Source organism: Cariama cristata, unplaced genomic scaffold, assembly GCF_000690535.1.
Source record: "Cariama cristata isolate BGI_N322 unplaced genomic scaffold, ASM69053v1 scaffold6290, whole genome shotgun sequence".
Taxonomy (NCBI): Eukaryota; Metazoa; Chordata; class Aves; order Cariamiformes; family Cariamidae; genus Cariama; species Cariama cristata.
The window spans coordinates 57,982-78,205 of NW_009594017.1; the positions used below are offsets into that span (position 1 = coordinate 57,982).

General features: G+C 41.5%; 1 protein-coding gene across 1 annotated transcript in view; it reads left to right on the forward strand.

The window, feature by feature from the left end:
* Nucleotides 1–20,224, forward strand: part of LOC104158632 (BDNF/NT-3 growth factors receptor-like) — a 77,963-nt gene that overhangs the window by 41,283 nt on the left and 16,456 nt on the right. Inside the window, exon 10 of the mRNA XM_009696345.1 lies at nucleotides 861–960. Within this exon, the coding sequence (XP_009694647.1) occupies nucleotides 861–960 (100 nt within the window). The remainder of the gene's footprint in view (nucleotides 1–860; nucleotides 961–20,224) is intronic.

The window sequence follows — 20,224 nt, forward strand, 5'->3', positions numbered from 1 at the left end:
TATGCTGCAATGAACTTTCAAATCCTGATTCTGTGTTTTTAAAAATTGATTTCTTGTAGGGGCTTGATCAAATAATTTGCAGTAGATTTTAGTATAAGTAGCTGAATTAGTGAGCCTCCTCCTTTGCTGTCTTGCCTCTCATTCTTTCCTGAACTCAGTTGTTAGAAACTGGTGGTCAGTGGCCAGCCTGGTTATGATAGGTTGCAGCCTCCCTGTATCAGTGACTCTGTAAAGCAGCAGGCAGCGGAAAGCATGTGTGAACCAAGGAGCACACTGTGAGTTGGGACAGCATGCTAAAAAATTGGGAGGATCCCAGACAGTCTTGTCTTGTCTGATAACAGAATCATTGAATGGCTGAGGTTGCAAGGAACCTCTGAAAATCCTCTGGTCCAATCCCCCCTGCTTACAGCACGGCCAACATGGTTGCTAAGGGTTGTGCCCACTCTGGTTTTGGTATCTCCAGGGATGGGGACTCCTCAGCTACTCTGGGCAGTCTGTGCCAATGTTCAACCACCCTCACAGTAATTTTTTTTTTCTGTGTGCTTTTCTTATGTGTTTTCTTATAGCACGTCACTCCACTGGAAGGGGAGGGGGTGATATGCACTCCCTCCCACCTGCCTTGAGTGTGTAGGATGTTGAAAAAGTTGTTCTCAGAGGTGTCTGAATCTCTGTTCTCTGCAGGGTAGAATAAACCTCAACAAGTGGCTGTTTTCTGTACTCTTTGATCTGAGTGCAAATGTTTCCCAGTTGAAATGAATCTTGTTACCTAAATGGGTTAATCTGGATGTATGCTGAATGTCTTTGAAGGTAGTTCATGAGAACAAAACAAGCAGACCTGTTTTTGTGTCCTCTTTTTTCAGGTGTATGTTGTGGTGGGAATTGCAGCGCTGGTGTGCACCGGCTTAGTAATAATGCTCATTATTCTGAAGTTTGGAAGGCACTCTAAGTTTGGGATGAAAGGTAAGCAGGGTTTTTTTTTATACCTTCAAGAATTGTAGTGGTTTGTATGAGTTGATACTATAGGCTTCTGCACTGAGAGCAGTCAAATTAACTAGACTTAAGTGCCATCTCATTTAGTGTTTCGTTTATTCATCAGGTAAGTAAGGCCAGAGGCAGATGTAGACAGAGTATAGAATTTTGAATCAAACTCTTCTGCTTCTCTTTTTTTTCTTATTACGAATCCCATTTCTCTGCCTTCTGCTGCAGAGCCCCCTGGGACACTTCCTGCAGTAAAATGTTACTTGAGTCAGTGTAGGTAGGAAGACGATAGGAAATGAAATTTGTTCTGATATGAGTTTGGTTACAACAATTTGATGAGAATCTGTGCTGTACGTAAGAGGTACTTCAGACCATACTGTAACATCACGTTAAGGTGATAGATTCAAGGGGAAACAATGGCAAGAATGGAAGGTGCATTTGCAGTACTGGTGCTTTCTAACAGATGCATTTTCTTGAGCTTCTGTTTGTACCTTGGGAAGTAGCAGCTGGAGAGAGTGGCAAGTGCTCATGTCCCTGTGGAAGAGGGAAATCTCAGCCCTTCCATTTGTTCATTTATTTATTGTACAGCCAGATGGAGGTATGTGTAACACAGAGGAATCTGCAACAACTCCATTAGCGTATTATTTTACTGATATCATCAGTCTGTGTCTGGCGATGTGGGTGAAATTGTATTTAAAAAAAAAGGAAAAATAAAAAAACACTTGCTGCCTTGTTGGGAGGACTAGAAGATACTTTGCTGTGTGCTAAAGGAGGTGAGCTTTTGTTCTTAAGATGTGTAGATGAGGGTCTGTGTAGAGAGTGGTAAGTAATCTTCTGGTAGGTTCTTGTTAACCACATGTCCTTCCTCTCAGCTGTTGTTACGGCATAGTACCACATGGATGTATATCTTGGTAACCCTTTCTTGCTCTTGGCAAGTGCTCTTTTCGGAGATACCTAGTGTTTTGTGTACCTATATTCTGTGTTTCTATATTTTCTTTAGAGGAGAGTTCCTGGAACAAATGAGATTTGAGCAGAGCGGAAATGTAGTCAGTGCAGATTAACTTGATGGGATGGTAACCTATTCTCTCACCTCCTTCTCATATGGCATAGTCTCTGCTCTTTGGGGTAGCATTAAAAGAGTACAGTCTTTGTGAAATAACCTGAATAGCAACATGAAGCCAACAGGATAGAGCTGCAGAGTTTTGGCCAAAGACTAGAAGAAACTTTCTGTGACTGAACAACAGTTCAGCGTAAATTTTATTTGTGTCTGAAGCTTTCTGAATTGCATTTAGAGAGCTGAAGTAGGTGGAAGCTAAGTGAGAGCAACGATGAGAAATGTCTCATGTTAGCTCTTTAAAGTTCAATACTTGTTAGGTTTTTCAAAATTTGCATTAAGTACTCCAACATGACTTTATTAGAGGAAATAGGAAGTAAACTGTACCCTGAGGGAGAATGCATGAAGTTATGTTTTGTGTGGTAACATGTAAAGTTACCTTCCAGGAAGCTCCTTACATGGTGGTGGTTTTTTAGTATCTTCAGGTAAAACTTTTCTCACAAAAAAAATGCTGTTGCCTGATCAGTAAGTTTGACCTCAGTAGTTTTTTGTTGCAGAATTGTCCATGTAGGTCATATTTTAGTAAGGATACACTTTTGGGAAATGACTATATGAAATTATTAAAAGGCAGCAACCTCATATGTGGTGTTTATTTTGTTCTTTAAATTTGACCAGTGATGGTTAGGAAGATGAGTAAAATTAGTTCATAGTTCAGGTACACTCCTTCAAAAACTAATCACAGGCATGGTATGTGTAGTAGTGGTGAAATGTCACTGTGAGCTACAAATAACTCTTGAAAATTTCATTAGAAAGGAGTGACCTTCAGTTGTCCCTGAAGTGAAACTCACACTTCTCCAAAGTTTGCCTTCACACCTGAGCTTCACAGTCTGGATCTATCCATAATTCAAAGTTCCAGAAACACTCTCTCCGTTTATCATCATCAGTATTACTGAATTTATATTAAAGCAACATTTAAAGACCTGAGATTAGAACACCAAATCGATACGTAATACCCAGACTAATAATAAAAAATTACCTGCTCTGAAGAGCCTGCAGCATAAGTATATATTGAGAATTCGTAAATGAAGATGAAACAACCTGGAGTATTTGAGCATGTGGAAAATGAGGCAAAGGTGAAGAGAAATTTTTTGCAGTTGGTATTGATCAGAGCAATACATTTAAAATGTTTATCTTGGAAATTCTGAATAAAAGGTTCAAGCCAGCTACTTCTGAACTCCTTGAGTCATCTGTCATTGAATTCAGCGACAGCAAAATTAGTCCTGTAATTAGCATACAGACATCATGTTATAGTTGGCGGTTTAATAAACAGTCTTAGTAGGGAAGTAGGAAGGAGTAAAACTTCCAGATTGCCACTGTAAATATTTATAAAACAAGATAAAGAAATCTTCTTTTCAAATCTTCCCCAACATATTAATGAATATTTTGCATTCATAAGAAGGAAATTCCTGAGTTAAATCAGGCAGAAATGCAGAAAAGGCTGTGCTTCATTTTTCTGTTACCTTGTGAGAACACAATACGATCACCTCAGACACCCCTGTCATTAAACATCTCCCCACCTTTCTCCAGCAAGCAGTTTAGAAAAAAAACCAAAATAGGCACTCAGTAACTGGAACAGTCAAACTGGGAGTCAATGGTATTTTTCATGTAACCGTGTACATGGAAAAAATGTTCCACTGAAAATCAGAAAAAAGAATGTGTAAATAGGCAATCAGCACTGTATGTTCTGTAGGAATGTCTTTATGTAAAGGATGAAATTTTCAGCCTGTTTGGGTTCACAGCAGGCATCTGCAGCCTCTTGAAGACATCGTTTCATGCCTCATGTTTTTAAATGCCAGTTTATCCCATCTTTTGCTTGCACATCATCTGCCTGCTTCTTACACTGTGTCCTTGCTGAGTCCTTCTGCACTTAAAGAGCTTGAGCATGGTTGGTGTGCGGGACTGACAGTGACAGTGTCCTCAGAAAGAGATGTGGAGCAGGAAGTTGTGTCTGAGCTATGCTGCATCAGATCTGCCTGTACCTGGAGGCACTGTACATGCTGAAGAGCTACAGAGACAGCCACGCCGCTCACGTGCTCCTGTTGTCTTCTTTCCATTACTGTGCTGAGCAGAAAAGAGTCCAGTTTATGTGACAGGGAGCACAGGGTCCTATGGGAGTTTCCAGTACTTTAACAGCACTGATCAGTCTCTTGTCATGATCTGTTGAAGAGCTCTGTAAAAATAACTTACCCTATCTTTTGGCTTCTGTCTTTGTTTTGTATATCTAACCTGAGGGAACAGCTTGAGGTATGTTCGTTTCACTCAGTTACCTTTCCAAATCATGGTAATAGAGTGTTTTTGGAGGGAAGGAGGTCAAGCAAAGCACTCCTTCGCTGCCAGTAACAAAATGAAAACACTTTGTTTGTGGTGGTCTGGATTCTGGTTGAAGTTGGGTTGCACCGTACGAGGCAATTGTTTTAATTCTTGCCTTGCTTCTTTTTAGTCTGATTTTTAGAGCTAGGGGCAATGAAATAGCAGGTTCTGATGATTAACCTCAGGAACGGTGTTAGTACAGAACTGGACTGTGATCTGTGCTAGAAGAGACTTAAAACAGGTCTAGTACAAAAAAAGCAATACTGTCCATTCTGCTCTATGGATAAACTCTCAAGTTGTGATAAACTTCCAGACTTCCATTGCAAAATTCATCAGAGTAACTGGTGAAACATAGTTCTTTGTCTTTCTCTGCTTGTGTACATTTTAAACACCTTCTTATACAGAGTCTGTTGATAACAGCTTTGTATGAAAAGCTGCTTTTTGTTGCTTAAATCTGGAGGTCAGGTTTTTAGATCCTTGCAAGATGCTGCAGCGTAAATGGTGAAAACTTCAGTTAATTTCTTAAGTGTATTCATTAAGATTTGTGGGTTGCTCTTACAAAACACCTTGGCTTGCTTGCTTGCTGGAGGATGTGAAAGTGCTTATGGTCGGAATTCACTGAAGGCTGCCAAGACAGCTCTTACCATTTTGTGTGTATTTCTGACTCCATCTAGCCAGCTTATGAAACTGAAAAATAACAAGGAAACTCGAGTAGAGGGGGCAGGGGAAGGTTTGTGAACTCCCTGAGAGAGTAATTCTAGTCCTGTTTTATTCTACCTCCTGTGTTGAAAAATAAATGCAAATAAACAAGTACTTGCAGCGTAACCAACCCGACACACACTTTGCAAATGTTAATATAGCAGCATGCCACTAAGCATGAATGGAAGTATGGAAGAAACTGATGGAATCAGTGGGTAAAGTTTGAAATAGCATAATTCAGTTAAAAGAATGAAAACATTTTTGCTGATTTGAACTGTAGCAAATTTTATCACAGGGTGTCCCTATTCCAGTAAGAAGGCAATATCCTTGGTGCTCCTTCCATGCTAGGAAAGCTGGAAGTGGATAATTACGGACAAGAGTATTATCACAGCTGCTTTACTGTGGAGATAAACAGAGTTTCTGTAAGTTTTACCAACACCAGAACGGAGAGAGAGCCCACTCCTCCCCAAAGCAGCCTCTTCTGTCTTTTAAGAAGTTAACGAATAGAATCTGACAGAAGTGGAAGGAAGTATACATATACTTAATTCCTTTTGGGGTGAGAGGGTTTTTTTTGAATGTTTGTATGAAGTTTCTGTCAGTGCTTTGAACTGTGCGCAGTAGTGCAAAGGTAAAGGAACAAACAGTCTGAAATTTCCATTGTACTATCTTCTTGTGCCTGTGGACTTGAGTGTCATGCTTTGAAAGGTGCTTCTCCTTCCTTGAGTGCTCTCTGAGCTACCTACCATGTCTAAACATAAGTCCCGACTATGAATGCTTCGCCCCTTTCGTGGTCTTTCAAGTCTCTGCAGTTCAGGGTACATAAATTTTTCTTTCTCTGATCAGGTAATGAGATTGTCTGGGTTGAGTTACAAAAGAAAACAGTGTCCCTCTTAGGAAAAACACCCTAAAATACTACCTTTCCTTCAAGCCCTTGCTAGCTGCTTGCCATCATTTTTGAGCATAAGCTTAAAATTTGGACTATCAGTCAGGATGTTGTGCTCTTTCACCAAGCTGGTTAAAAGTTAGGAACACACTCATGGATTTTACCTGCCAAAGTTGAAATAAGGTGTTTTCTCTTATTTCTTGATAGCTTTTTCTCTCAAGTAACTTCTGTAACTTTTATGCTAGGCCATGAACTTCCTTGAAATTTTTTTAATTAAAAGCACTGGTTATTCTGACAGGAGCACATTGATAGTCGAGGAGTATTTTTTCTTCTCTGTGTGTCATTCACTGTATTGTTTTTGCTTGTAAACTCTTGTTATGTTTTGAGCTTTGATCCAAAAGACAATACAGGAGAGGGCAGCTTGGAACTGGTCTTCAGTTGCAGCCCATTTCTTGGTTGTCTTACAGTATTTTAGTTTGGGTAAGAAACACTGTACAGCTGCACGATAAAAGTCTCCTTGCAAAGCAATATTGTCATTCTGACACAATGCATCCCTGATGACTTCAAATCTTTATCCCTCATTTACCCAAATAATCATATTTACGTGACTTGAAATACAGTGCTGTCCAGGTGAAAGTGGAGTGCTTTACCGTTCTATCTGAACGTGACCATTTATTGACGCTTTTACATATTCTTTTGGATATAAGTTTAGGGCCATCAGGAAAAATCTTTTCTGTTTTATTTGTCTGTAAGCATACAGAAAACCATCATTCTATTCTCTGCTTTAATATGTTTTACTTGACTCCACATTGTTGTGGGAGACGGCGTGATAGCAAGGGACTTCAAAATGAACCCTGCTTCATTCACATTGGTGATTGAAGAGTTCAGATTTTGGAGAGTATAGATGACTTGAAGCGAGGGGTTTGAAGTGCTGATATGGGAAAAGGCAGAGCTGTTCTGTTTATTATTACTAGTGTTACCACATGTCTTGCTTAAGCAACTGGCTAGGAGAAGAATGACATGCAGGTAGAGTAGAGGAGCCTTTTATCCTTCTAATTCTAAACCAAGTGCAAAATAAAGCTGTGCATCTTCAGCAAAGACCTGCAGTTGGGCAGATATGATCAAATGTTCAAACTGGTCTGTGATGAGCTTGCAGTGAGGGCTTCCCAGACAATTTTGCCTTGTTTGCCAGATAATTAAGATCAGTTTGTAGCTTGGGAACATGCTTACTGCTTGACCGTCATCAAGTCGCTGAAATGCTGAACTTTTTGATTTTCCATTTGTACCTGTAGAAGTGATTTTGTGCTGTGTTGTACCTACCCAAATGCCAATTCTGTGGGCTTCAATCCTTTAATGTCTTTAGAACATTTCATTATTTAGTCAATGAACAGAATATAAAAGAGGGATTAATTCATGTGAGTCAATGTCGTAAGATAAGATGTAGAAAAAAATTAATGTGCTCAAATCCACAGTATTTTTAGTGAGTAAGCATGTAACGGCAACGATGATACTGCTCATCTGAACCGCACACAAGAAACTGTTTTTTCATGTTTGGCATTAGCATTCCAGTCCCTGCAGTCCTGGGCAGATGATACAAATTGTCTGTCTCAGGTGCATCACTCATATAATGGGGGCAGTAATATTTACTTAAGAACATTTGGAAGATATGGCTGTTAATGATTCTAAGTACCTCACTCTGAAGAAGCGAATTTCTATAAGTACTCCAAAGAATGAGAGTTCTTATGAATTGATCTGCGAAAGTAATTTTTTGTAAAGGATTTTATGAAGATCTTAAAATAATTAAGCCGCGGTTCTGTTGTGTTCCAATAAAGAAAAGAGTCGTCTCTTAAATTGTTGTTTTGAGGCCATATCACCCTGTCAAAACATACTGTTAGGTATTTCTAGCTTTCTGTTGTTACTATTTATGTAAAATTTGGTCTCTAGGTCTCAGCTTTCTGTTTCTGTCTGCTACTAGTTTTCCTGAGTCTGATCCTAAAGTGCAAGATACAAGAGAGGGACATAGCTCTGGTTCCGTAGTAGGAGCCAGCCAGTGGATGACATGCCCCATATATAACAGAGGATTTAGGGAGACATCTCAAATCTGAAGCTGGGGAGTTCTTAATGATGAGGTGGTACATTTGTCTATGATCTCCTTTGGTTGCAAAATTCCAATTCAGTTGTAATGATTGAGGCAGAAAAGGAGTTATTAACTTGTTGAGAGCTTTTTGTGATTCAGACTACTATACTGGTGGATATTATTAACACAGGAAAATGATCTTAGGCCTCGTGTCTCTTACTAGTAAAAATATATGGAAAGCAAGTGTGAACAAGGACCTCTTGCATTCCACTCCCCCTCCCCTAAAACAAAGTATACAAGCAGGTGATGAGATGAAGGAGTACACATGTATGTGGTGTGCGTGAAGTGAGGTGAACTGGAAAACTAGGGAGATGCTGAGTAGAGGACAGCTTAGAGATGAAATGGAAAGAGACTGAAGAGAAATGAGACTAATAATGGGTGCAGTGGAAATGAGGAGAGCTGAAAATCATAGTTGCCAGGGCTCAACCTTGATATGGGCTAAGGCTTACAGGAATACCACAGCTCCTAGATGAAGGTAGAGGCAGAAGAGAAGAGTCGGTCTTAAAGACATAAACTGCAGAGACTCAACCCCATGTTTGGTCTACATCTGCATTTACTTCACAAGTCTTTATTTTACAAAGCCTAGAGTTTCTCTTTTAGTTTCTTATGTGCAAAGGATGAACACTTTTCTGCTTTTATATGAGCTTTTGCCCATGTGCAGGTCATGCTGTTTGGGGAATGTGTGAGTTTGTGAGGGCAAATTGTGGTTTACCCCATGGAGAATTTTAAGACAGAAATGAGACTGGACGTAGGAGGAAATATGAGGACGAGAGGAATGGGAGGTCGGAGACAAGGTGGGTCATAATAATTAAATGTTTGCCTGTAATCAGAGTGAGATCAGGCAAAAGATAGATTGTAAGAAGTATTCAGATGTGGAGAGTGAATGGGAAGAAAGAAAAGGAGCAAAGAATAGCAAAGCTACCCTATGTTATTTATTTGAGTGGCCCCAGTTCTCCAAAGCTTTAAGCATCATTTACTACAAAGTACATATGTGCTTGGTTGTGATCGCCATTTGAGAAACTGTTGAGACTAGGTGATGCCCGAAAACTAGATGCTGTAACACAAGCAGTTCTTAAACAACATAGGTGGAAACATGAATAATAGATAAATAGAAGATATTTCTGGTGTAGATGAGGTCCGTTCTATGATCGCCAGATAGGAAAAAGGCTAATATGGAAGTGGCTGCCAGCAGAGGTGCTGTTAGAGGCTGCTCCTGCAGGCTGGTCCAGCTTGTGCTGACTCACCACAGCAGACGCTGGCAGGCACTCTGAGAGTGTCTAGTCCAAACCCCTGCTCAAAGCAGGGAGAGCTGCTCCAGGTTGCTCAGGGGTGTGGCCGGCTAGGCTTGAATATCTCCAAGGATGGAGTCTCCACTGTCTGGGCAATGTGTGCCAGTGTTCCATCACCCTTACAGTACAATTGTTTTTTCCTTAAATTTAAATTAAATTTGCTCTATTTCAATGTGTGTCCATTGCTGCTTGTCCTGTCACTGGACATGTTGACTCACGCTGCAGAGGAACAAAAAAGGGGTACATAAAGGTGGTATGTGGACAAAGACACTTTCTGAGCTGTTCAGTGTTGCCTTTGAATGCTGGCTTAATTGTGAAGACAGGGAAATACTGAAAGGTTACTGTAGACTGCATGCTTTTTACAGTATAACAACATCTTTTTCAGAGAAACTGTTTGGCTGAGGTGTGTGAGTCTCAGTTGGATCACACCACTGGGGATTACAAGTATATGTTGCTTAGGACTTTGCACCACTCCTTTTACAATGCCTGTGGGATTTTATGTGAGTGTCCTTCCATTTGCATTCCTAAAATTTCAAAGACTGATGTAGGATTCCTCCTCTGGTTGAGATACTTTGATTTCTGTTAACGGCTCTGAAGTTTAAACGCCTTTTTTTTTTTTTTTTCCCTCCCCTGAGCTTTGGACAAACCCTGTGCTTGTCCTGAATAGCAGATAATACAGTTACTCTGCTTTGTAACATTTTGTTTTTAAATGCCTGGCCGTGTTAGCTACTTATCAATTCTGTTAGCAGATACCAAGATCTTAGTAGAGCTAGAGTGTCCTTTTTTGTTTCATTCCTGTAAAAGCATTCAGTATTGAATTTGACACAACAGGGGAAGATTCACCATGGGCTCAGAGCCTGGCTGGCACAGAGCACTGTGCTGTAGCTCTCCTCACAGCTGTTGTCGTTCTGCTTCCTGCAGTGGAGCCATGTCTTTTAAAGTAGCATGGACGGAATCACAAAAAATGAAGACTCCTTTAAGTATGTTCCAGGAAAATGTGTGTGTCTAAAAAAGCCCCACAAACAAAAACTGCCTAGAGATTGATTATGGTTTTTAAAGTTTTCTGATACTTACTTGAATTTTCCCCAAATAGGCAAACTGCTTGTTCTTTCTTGCCTGATTTTGCAAACCCACACAGGAGTAGCCTTTTATCAACAGCTTCCTTTAATGCATCTGAAGATGCCTTTGTTTTGTTTGTACAGTCTCATGGCATTACACTCTTTGGATCAGAGTATTTGGAAACAGCATAAAGAATAAATTTTTTTTGCCAGGTTCATGGCATTTCTTCTTTCAGAATGAATATGAAGAGCTGTAAAGCTGTTGTTGTAGCAATGCTGTTGCTGCGTAGGAAGAAAAGAGGAAGTACAAAAGTTCACAGGAATTAAGAAAAATTAAGACAAAAGGTCGCCAAGCTGCTTGGATATCTAGTAAAAGGAACACTTTAGGTTTTATTTCAGTTCTGGGCAAAAGTTCAAATAAGATTGTTTTATTTGAATGAATGGGTCCTTTTTATATCTCTTTTTCTCACACACACCCCGATGCATGTTTATCATCCCCCAGAATGTCTGTAGCCTGGGAGCAGCTTGGTATGTTAGCTGTTGATGCAGCCCCAGCACTGCAGCCCGTTAATTCCCCAAGGTATTTTCTTTATGGGTAGCTGAACACACCTTTTCCAAGTGACTCACAGCTGTTCTGTGTTGTTCTCTTCGGGCGATACTGTACCTCCCCAGTGCTTCCTCACTGGTGTGGTGTAAGTGTCCCTCTCTGCCTCACAGTGGCCACTGTTTTAGCCTTTCACATTTCTTTACTTAAAACATTAGGGCTATATTCAGTTCTCAGCCTGGATGATAATCCAATGTAAGGATCAGAATAATATATTATAAATGATGCCTTTTTCCCGATAAATGAGTGAAGAGGTAAAAGGGGTATGGTCTTCTGTGTTTAGAAGTAGCATTTTGTGCTGCCCTCAAAGCGCATTTTCTCCTAACACCTCTTCTATATCCTACATAAAAATCAGAATTGCCTTTTAAAACAACAGTCTCTCATTCTCTTCTTTGTCCTCTGCCCTGTTTTGTCCCATTTAATACAGTTCACTTTGCCAGTACCAGAAACCAGGAAGAGCTGATGGCACTTCCAATATGGAAATGAGAAACCAGATTTAGTAAAATGAGATCAGTCTTATTTCTTTGAGTTTTTTTGGGGTTTTTGTTTTGTTTTTTTTTTATTTTAAAAAAACCAGACTGGGTTAAGAATCTTTCTGTTTTGTTCAGTTTGGTTTTTTGGAGCTTCTTAAAAAAGGTGGTGGGGTGGGAGCAATGTAACAGAGTCCTTCATAATAAAGCAAAACGGACAAACTAGTAACTATTATTTATTCTATGTCAGTTTTATTCTTAGTGTTAAGGTTAACGTCACTGTTTCTTCAGCTGCCTGGTGTAGCTGAATGCCTTGGAGCACAAAGTGGAGTAATGGAAACATGCAGGAAGTATTTCTAAAAAGTCCTTCATGTGCCCCTGAGAGATGACAAAGTATTTGTCGTGAAGCGTCACTTCTTCCTGGCAGTTTGGCCAGCTGGTCTGACTGTGGTCCTCCTCCCTCTATCAGCCCCTTTCTTTCTTGCCAGCTCTGAGCATTGATAATACGATAATACACAGCTGGCACATCTGAGAACTCAGACCTTTCCCCTCAGATCTGTTTTGGATTTTAAATGCATCATCCTCATGGAGTAACGGGAGGGAAGAAGATTGCCTGTGATCATGGCACAATCTCTGCACTGCCACAACTGCCCCGCAGAGATTACACAGAAGCACCCGCAGCTGGAGGAGTTCATTTGTAACCCTTGTGAGGAATGTCTGTGTTCATGGATTTGCCCCCACATTTGACAGGGCCAGCCCCAACAAGCAGACATGCCCTACATGGCCCTGTCAGGTAGGAGAACTGTCACCGTTGAAGGCTGGGCCAGCTCTTAAAAGGGGTGGCAGATGCTGTCTGTGAACCCCCTCCCTCCCCTGGGAGGGGAAAGGACGGAGAAAGGGGAGAGAGACACGTTGGAAATTAAAACTACTTTAGTAATACAATGATAATGGAAAATAGTATAAGGTATTAATACTAGTAGTACTAATAGTGGAAATAAGAGGAAAAGTATACAAAACAGGTACTGAGTGTCTCGATGATGGTGGGGGGATTGCAAGCCGCAGCACACAGACCGCAGGGGCTCGGCCGCTGCCGCAGCAGGGCGGGCACCCAGACGTCCCGGACCAGACTGCGCAGCCGACAGGAACCAGACTCAGGAATGCACGGATCGGGGTCGGAGGCAGGAGAGCGAGCAGGGTCCCACAGGGATGCCAACCATGAAAGAAGAGAGCAAGACCCTTGTGATCCCTTAGCTTTATACTGAGGATGACGTGGATGGGATGGAATACCTCGTTGGTCAGTTTTTGGTCACCTGTCCCATCTGCACTCTTCCACAGGTGCGACCCTTTTACAACTGTTTACTCACTTAACAAAGCGGGGCCAGCAGTGGCCTTGGTTCTCATGGGGATAAGTATAAACATGGGCCTCTGTGCATACCAATCCTACTGATACTTCAGTAGCAACTATAAACATCGAGCATTATCAGGTCTGAAAAGCAGACAGTGTCTGAAAAACATGTAGCTGTACTTTCAGAAAGTGCAGTTACTTAGAAGGGACTTAACTGAAAGAAAAACTCCTGAAAGGAGAAACAGCCCTGTTTTAGCTAAACCAGGACAAGAACTTAACTTTGGTTCTGGTTGGAAGACGTTGTGAGTAATTCAAACTTGGAGGGAAAGTCTCTTTAAAAACCAGTGAATTGAGTTACAGTAACCCTTTGTTTCACCTCGGAGGCTCAGGCACAGGAGCTGGTGGCCATGCCTGAAACATTTGTTACCAAAGGACTTCCAAGAAAGGTTTGTGGCCTAATCTCTGTGTGTTTGTGCTCTTTCAAAAAGTTGCATTTCTGTGATTTCTAGGAATAGGCATCAGTGGAAATGTACGTCACAGAAATACTCCTTTTTCCACAATAGGGTCTGAACCAGAATTTCTTGACATCCCTTAATTTTTTGGGGAGGGCCATTACAGTGTTCCCTCACACGACCTCTAGAGCTGCACTATTATCTGTCCTTTTCCTGTGGCACATGGGGATAAGTACTAAGAGCAGCCCATGTTTTAGGTCTTCAGCTGGCTCTGATGCAGTTGCTGATTTGTTGAATATCTCTCACACTCTAGCTGCTTGAGGGTCAAATTAAAACCATCAGTCAAATTCTGTGTTTGTGGCTACCACCAGCTAAATATTTCTGCCCACTGCCATCCTCTTGGAGGTTTCCTGTGAGCTCTCACAGCCCTCAGTCACTTTGGAGAGCAGTAGATAGCCTCTCCTGCTATATTTCTCTTTTTCTGAGCTTCTGAGTGCCAGCTTGCCAGCTAGGCAAGTATTGTAACTACTTCTCATGGTGCCTGAAGCTTTTACATTGCAGCTGCTCTTGCAATGGCCTCTCGCTGCATGCTCCAGGCAAACATTAAGGCAGGCTATTCTGCTGCCATCAGAAGAAGTCATGCAACCTGCTGGTGGCACAGTAAACCCCAGGTGCCCTGTGAGTGCAGGTTGTGAGCCAGATGAATGGCACAGGACCTGTTCCCTGCCCAGAGGCTATGAGTTTGAGCGATACAGCTATTAAACACGAAGGCATCACCTTTGGCACCTGAAATATTTGAGCTGCAAAGGTATTCTGGATAAGTGTGACTATGTGCTTGCTCTGTGCTTACGTGATCCCTCAGGCAGATACTTTTGGCCCCTATCAGAGGCAGGGCAATAGATGTTCATTTGGTTGGCCCAACATGGCTGTTGTTGCATTCTATGCCTGCTGCCCACAGGAAGGCTGGCAAGGGAGAGAGTTTCCTTCTCTCTCTCTTCTAAACACGCTGTTGCTTTGGTAAAGAAGACTGTAAAATAAGTACACATGGCTTTACTTTAGCAAAATAGTAGTTTGGAATTTCTTATTGTTGATTAAGGGTGCAGATGACTAGACGATCTAGCATGAGTGCAGAGGAAACATTCTTCCTTAGGCTCCTTGGCAAAGCAGCCTATACCTGGGTCTTGCACGTGGCATACGCTAGAGACCATGCGGCGGACACAAGAGGAACATGATAGCGTACCAGCAGGGAACTGAGGAGCGTTTTTGGTTTCAGGCTGTTGGACCTAGTGTCATGAGGCCACAGAGAGACTTGAATAGTTTGAACCCCTGCTTTTCCCTTTGGTGCATTTGGACAGTTTCAGAGCTCGGGTCAGAGTCTGTCTGTTCCTGCAGGGACTGGAAGCGTCCGTCCAGTTGCGTGGTTCAACCCCAAATGTGCCAAATTTGAATTGTGAGAGTTGATATTCCTGGGAGAAGGATGAGACTGGCTTATTCTACCTTCCCGTACCTTCCTTCCGGCAGCAAGCCAGCACAGTGCTGGTGTTGCCTATGGCAGCTCTGGGCTGATAGTCATACCCTCATTGTGCCAAAGGGAGAGGAATTCCTACCATGTGTTTGCGGTCTTTATGCAATTGGCTGTGACCCATCTGTGTACTTTGAAAAATGTTCATGTCAGAATAGACATTCACTATTAATCACAATGACATTGCTTAGCATTTAAGTGCTTAGGTACTGCAGTGGTGGTAACTTCCGCAAACTTTGACTTGCTCCCAGCAGCTGGGACAGCAGTTTTGCTAAGTACAAGCTGTGCTGCTATGAACAGGTGCTTTGATTGCATGAAGTATAAAACTGATCACTGTTCTTACTGACCACTACCTGTACAAAGAGGGTGTTCATGTGCACTGTTGCATACACCAGCTGGGCTTGGAACAGTGATCCCTTTGCCACTGAGCTCCCATACTTTGTGCACACTAAATTAATTCCTGTCATTTATTACTTGCCTTTTAAGTATAAGGCATAGAGCTTCTGAGAGTTTCTCAGTTCCTCTTCCAGCTGTGCTAACTCCCAAGTTTACTTAAATTTTAATCAGATGCTTCAGAGTTAGCTAGTTAGATACCCTGTCTTTTTCCAAATCATTCCTTTGCAGCTGACTACTAATAATCTTCCTCCTCTGTTAGAATCCTGAAAATTCAGTCAGGACAGTGAGCAATGTTATGGAAATGCTTTAATTGAAATGTTTTCTTTCAGTTCAGCAACTTGGTTGCCAGTTTGTTTTGCTTCAGTGTGACGGGGAAAAAAAAAAAAGGAACCTCAGCTACAGTGACAACTTCAGAATTCAGTGTTTATTACTGTTACCCAGTCGAAAGAGCTGTCTTAATGTTTAAAATTGATGTAGTGTCCTTGCTAAGTGGGGGGATTTTAGAAGGGGGAGGAGGAAGTGGACTGCATAGAATGGATCATTGGTATCTAAAGATGTTGGTATGCTGATGGCATCCTTCATTTAAAAGAAAAAAAAGGAAAAGGTCAGTGAGCCTGACTCTTTTTTTGCACAATGGCCCCTTTATACTACCCTGCCAGTAAATAAGTGTAGATGGGAATTGGACTGTTAGATTGATGGGGGTTGGCATTTCTTTGGGGAGAGAAGTGCAGCAGGCAGAGGTCCTGCGGTTGGCTGTGTCAGCTTCCATGTGCATCTCGGAAAGTATCTTTGTAGTAACATGGGAAACTGAATCCTCCCAGAGAATAGGTGGAACTTAATCTTGGCCTTTAGCTCCTCAATTAACCTTGGCACTGTAACACACTGGGCTCTGGATGAGGGAGGCATCTTAGAGTGGTTCTTAAATAGCTTCTTAAATACAGGATGAAATATCAGTGTTTTGCTGGAGTACTGCTTCCAGCCAACATGATGGAACTTAAAAAAGATAACAGAAAAGAGGCCCAGCTAATAAGGTCTCTCCTGAACCTGCTCTGGATAAGATACAGACCAGGACCAATTCTCCTAGGTGAGTCATAGCTACAAAAAGGTTATGGAAGAGGGACTTTAAGGAACTGAAATTTCAGAGATTGCCCTTAGCTGCACTTCAGATGTGCCTGACTGCATTGGCTGGTGTGTGTGGAAAGGACAAAAGGTACAGCAAAAAGTGTTTTGCTGATGCCAGTAAGAAAACTGCATGTGTCTCGTGGTAGGTATGAACACAGGTTGTAGCCTGAACTGATGAATCCTTTTTACACAGACTAAGGGGTTCATGTACATTCATGTTCGTGTTCATGTACACAAACCTGTACACATTCCTGGTTTGGTGTGTAGCCTGTCAGCTATAGGCAGGTAAATATCTTCCTAAATGTGACTCAGAATAGTTTTCTGCTTTGTTTAACAGAACTTCACAGTGTTTGAATATTTGTATTTGTCCAGTATAGTCATAGTTTAGTCACTTAAAAAATAAACATGTCAGTTTTTGAAATACTTCATGGCTTCACTGCTTGTGATTCACCTTTTGAAATGTGATTGTAGCTCTGACACGTTTCTGTTGTTTAATTTCCCTAAAAGGCATTGCTAATCATGCAAAACAGGTCTAAAATTTTGAAGATGGAAAAATAAGAAAGGTGAATTTTACATGAGTTTGCATGATTCCTGCAGCCAGACTGAACAGATACAGTTTTCCTTTTCTGAAAAATAATGTTTTCTAGTTCTTTGTGTAGGTTGTTGTCTGTCTTCAGCAGTAGTACAGGTGGTTGGAGGTTCCTTGTACTAGCGTCACCTTGATCACTGCTTTGTGAAGAAAATTATGTTTTCTTTTCTTCTTTCTGGGACTGACTGTAAGGAATTCAAGGATTGTTTTGTAAAGAAGTATAGTGTGTGGCAGTTTGGATTGAACAAATATCACTGAACCATGAGTCATGCAGAACTCTTAGCAGAGAAGGTGAATGATATGCTGTGTAAGGGTGATAGGAAATAGAGTCATGGGTCAGGACTACACCGATTAAGGTCTTGGATGCAGACCAGGGTGATTGTAGCCAGAGGGCTGATAGTCCAAGAATAAGACCAGGTGAACCTCTTGCCGTTCATTCAGTGAGCTCAAAGAGAAATACAGGTAGTAGACTGAGAAAGAGATAGGATTACTTTTTTTTTTTAAAAAAAAGGCAAGATCAAATCCTGCCTTCATTGTGGGAGAAGTTGGGCTAAGTGAGAAGTGATGGAGAAGAGCAGGGGGAGGGTTGAAAAAAGAGGTAAGGGAAACTAGAAGGGGAGATCTTCGAGTCTAAGTGAGAAGACTAGAAGAGGTGAGCAGGTAGGGAATTTCTTAAACTGCGATGGAGAAAAAGGAAAAGGTTGTGGTATAGTTAAGGAAAACATTTGCCTGTAACTAAGGGAAAGCAAGCCAAAGAAGGGAAAAATCATGCCCTTTTCCAGGTTTATATTGGAAGGACTGATTATGTTCTGAGTAGAGAGGGAAGAGTGGGAAGGGATTAAGATAGGAGCCCAAAGTTGTGGAGGAGTTGCTGGGATCGAAGATGCAGTAGTTAATTATGATGAGGAAGGTGGTACTAACTTCTGTCAGTTGGAACGATGACAGAAACAGCGGTAGCGTGATTTCTTATCCACCTGGGCCAGTTCCCAACCAGGCTTTGAAAGGGTAGTCCCTGATGCCATGGGGAGGAGCAAAAAAATCAGTGGGAAAATGAATGAAGAAAGGAGTGAATTGGTAACCCTGTCTGGTGAAAGCAATGTGAGAGGGGAGTGAGGGGGGAGGATTGAGAGCTGTGGAGAGTATCACCTCTGACGAACTCTGATGAAGTGAGAGAAAGATGAGATGATGTGTCACAGAACAAAAGTGTAAGAGTTTGTTCTAGGTCAGGCCAGTGTTGGGAATGCATCCTTTACAGGTATCTTGCAAAGATTACCAGACCTGGTCCAGTCACCACAGCTGGGGCCAGGAGCTGCTCTGAGCTCTGTAACAGCAGAGTGAAAGCTTGGGAAGCTGTTTTTTCTCTCAGCTCTAACTGCTGCCAGCCTGAAATCAAGCTCTTGCAGTCAGTGGAACTGTGTGGTTGTGAGACTGGTTTGTTAGTGTGGAATGTGATACCAGAAGGTATGTATGTTTCAAAATAATACCATGGGACCAGAGGAAGAAATCTGTGCTTCTGTTGTGAGAAGTGTCATGCTCCTTAGCTAATAACAGTGTCTTGCAGTCACCTGTCTTTTGCGGTACCCCTCCCTGAGTCTGGACAGTCATGAATTCCAGTGCGCCTTTTTAATAAAGAGAAATGAAAAAGAAAAAGTTAAAATATTTAAAACTTCAGCTTGGGATGAAATAAGGCCAGACCAGTGACACTGAAAATCAGACAGCAAGGGCCAAGAAATGTGTTTCTTGTGCCACAGCCACTGTAGAATCAAAAAGGTAGGAAGATGAGAAAGCTTATTTTGCAAAACTCTGTACAGTGACACTCAGCCTGGCCCTTAGCCAGGACACCTCTGTTAGCAAAGGTTTACCTAATCTAACCTGTGCTATTCACTTGTGGTCACAAGATTGGATGTGAACACATCAAAGAATATAGTAACAAATGCAAGCAGCAGCAGGACTTTCCATGAATATGTTAAGGAATATAGTGAATTCCAGTGTGTGCAATATGTACAATTAAAATAATGAATGCAAAAACCCCAAGGCTTCTCCCATCCACCGAGTGCAAATTGTATACATAGAAGCGGCTGGTTAGAACTGTGGATCAGCTCTCTTAAATCAGAAGGATGGCTTGTGTCATGGTGATGGGTGCTGCAGGGTTCAGCCAGCAGTGGGAGCAAACCTCTTTGTCCTAGCCTGGCTACCACATTCTATTGCTTTTTCAGCACCGGAACACCATTGATGGAAATAGGAGCTACCAGTCAGTGCAAAATTGGCATTGTGATAGACTCCACAGATACTACATTTGTAACGTGCATGGAATAAGAGAATTTTGCCCTTGGCCTGTAAATTACAGACTTATACATAGGATTGTATGCAGCTTGTTTTTTAAAAATCATTATGTGTCCTTTCTGATGTTAGATGGCTGTAGTAGTTATAGCCAAGATAGTAAACGTTTTTACAGAGGAATGTTCCACTGCATTTTATTCCTCCTTGATTTTGTACAGTCTACCCAAGAGCCATGGGACTGAAAACTATGTAACCAAAATTGGGAAGCTTTATAGCTCTTTGAAATGTAAAAATGTTGTCCCAAAAGTGGGGTTCATTCACCCAGTGTGCAATATGCCAATATACACACAGAGCAGAGGTATTTTATTCCGTGTCTGTACAGAGGTGGCTGCTACGTAATAGTCCCACCAAGCTAGCACACAGTTGAAAATCACACGGCAGCTTTTATACAGGATAGAAACAAAGAAGGAACTACCCAAAAGCAAATGATTGGTTACCTATGATCGCATTCGACAACAAATCATCTGTGCATGTCTCATTACCTAATTACTTCATTATACTAAGGTGGTCCTAAATTTGCAGCTGAAATCTCTTCCTAAGTGTGTGTTTTTTAGCATTATAATGAGATTATAATGAGCTAAGTTCATATAAAGGATGCAATTTCTTAAGTTTCTGGACCCCAACCGTCTGAGACCAGTTTGGAGATCAGTCTCTTGTTGTTTTGGTTCTTTGTCATGTTCTGCAATCCTCAGTGGCCCACTCTGCCAGTCATCAGACCTTGCATAGCTCACCATTCTCACTCAGTGGAAAATTCTGTTTTCTACTGGATATCAAAGGGAATGAGATACTTAATAATGGTCGTCTGATTTGGAATATTTTTTTTCTGTTTTTATGAGAATTAATTCATAGGTCTTACAGACCCTTGAATAAGGCATTTAGATACTGTACAATTCATGGCACTGAAACACCTCATTGT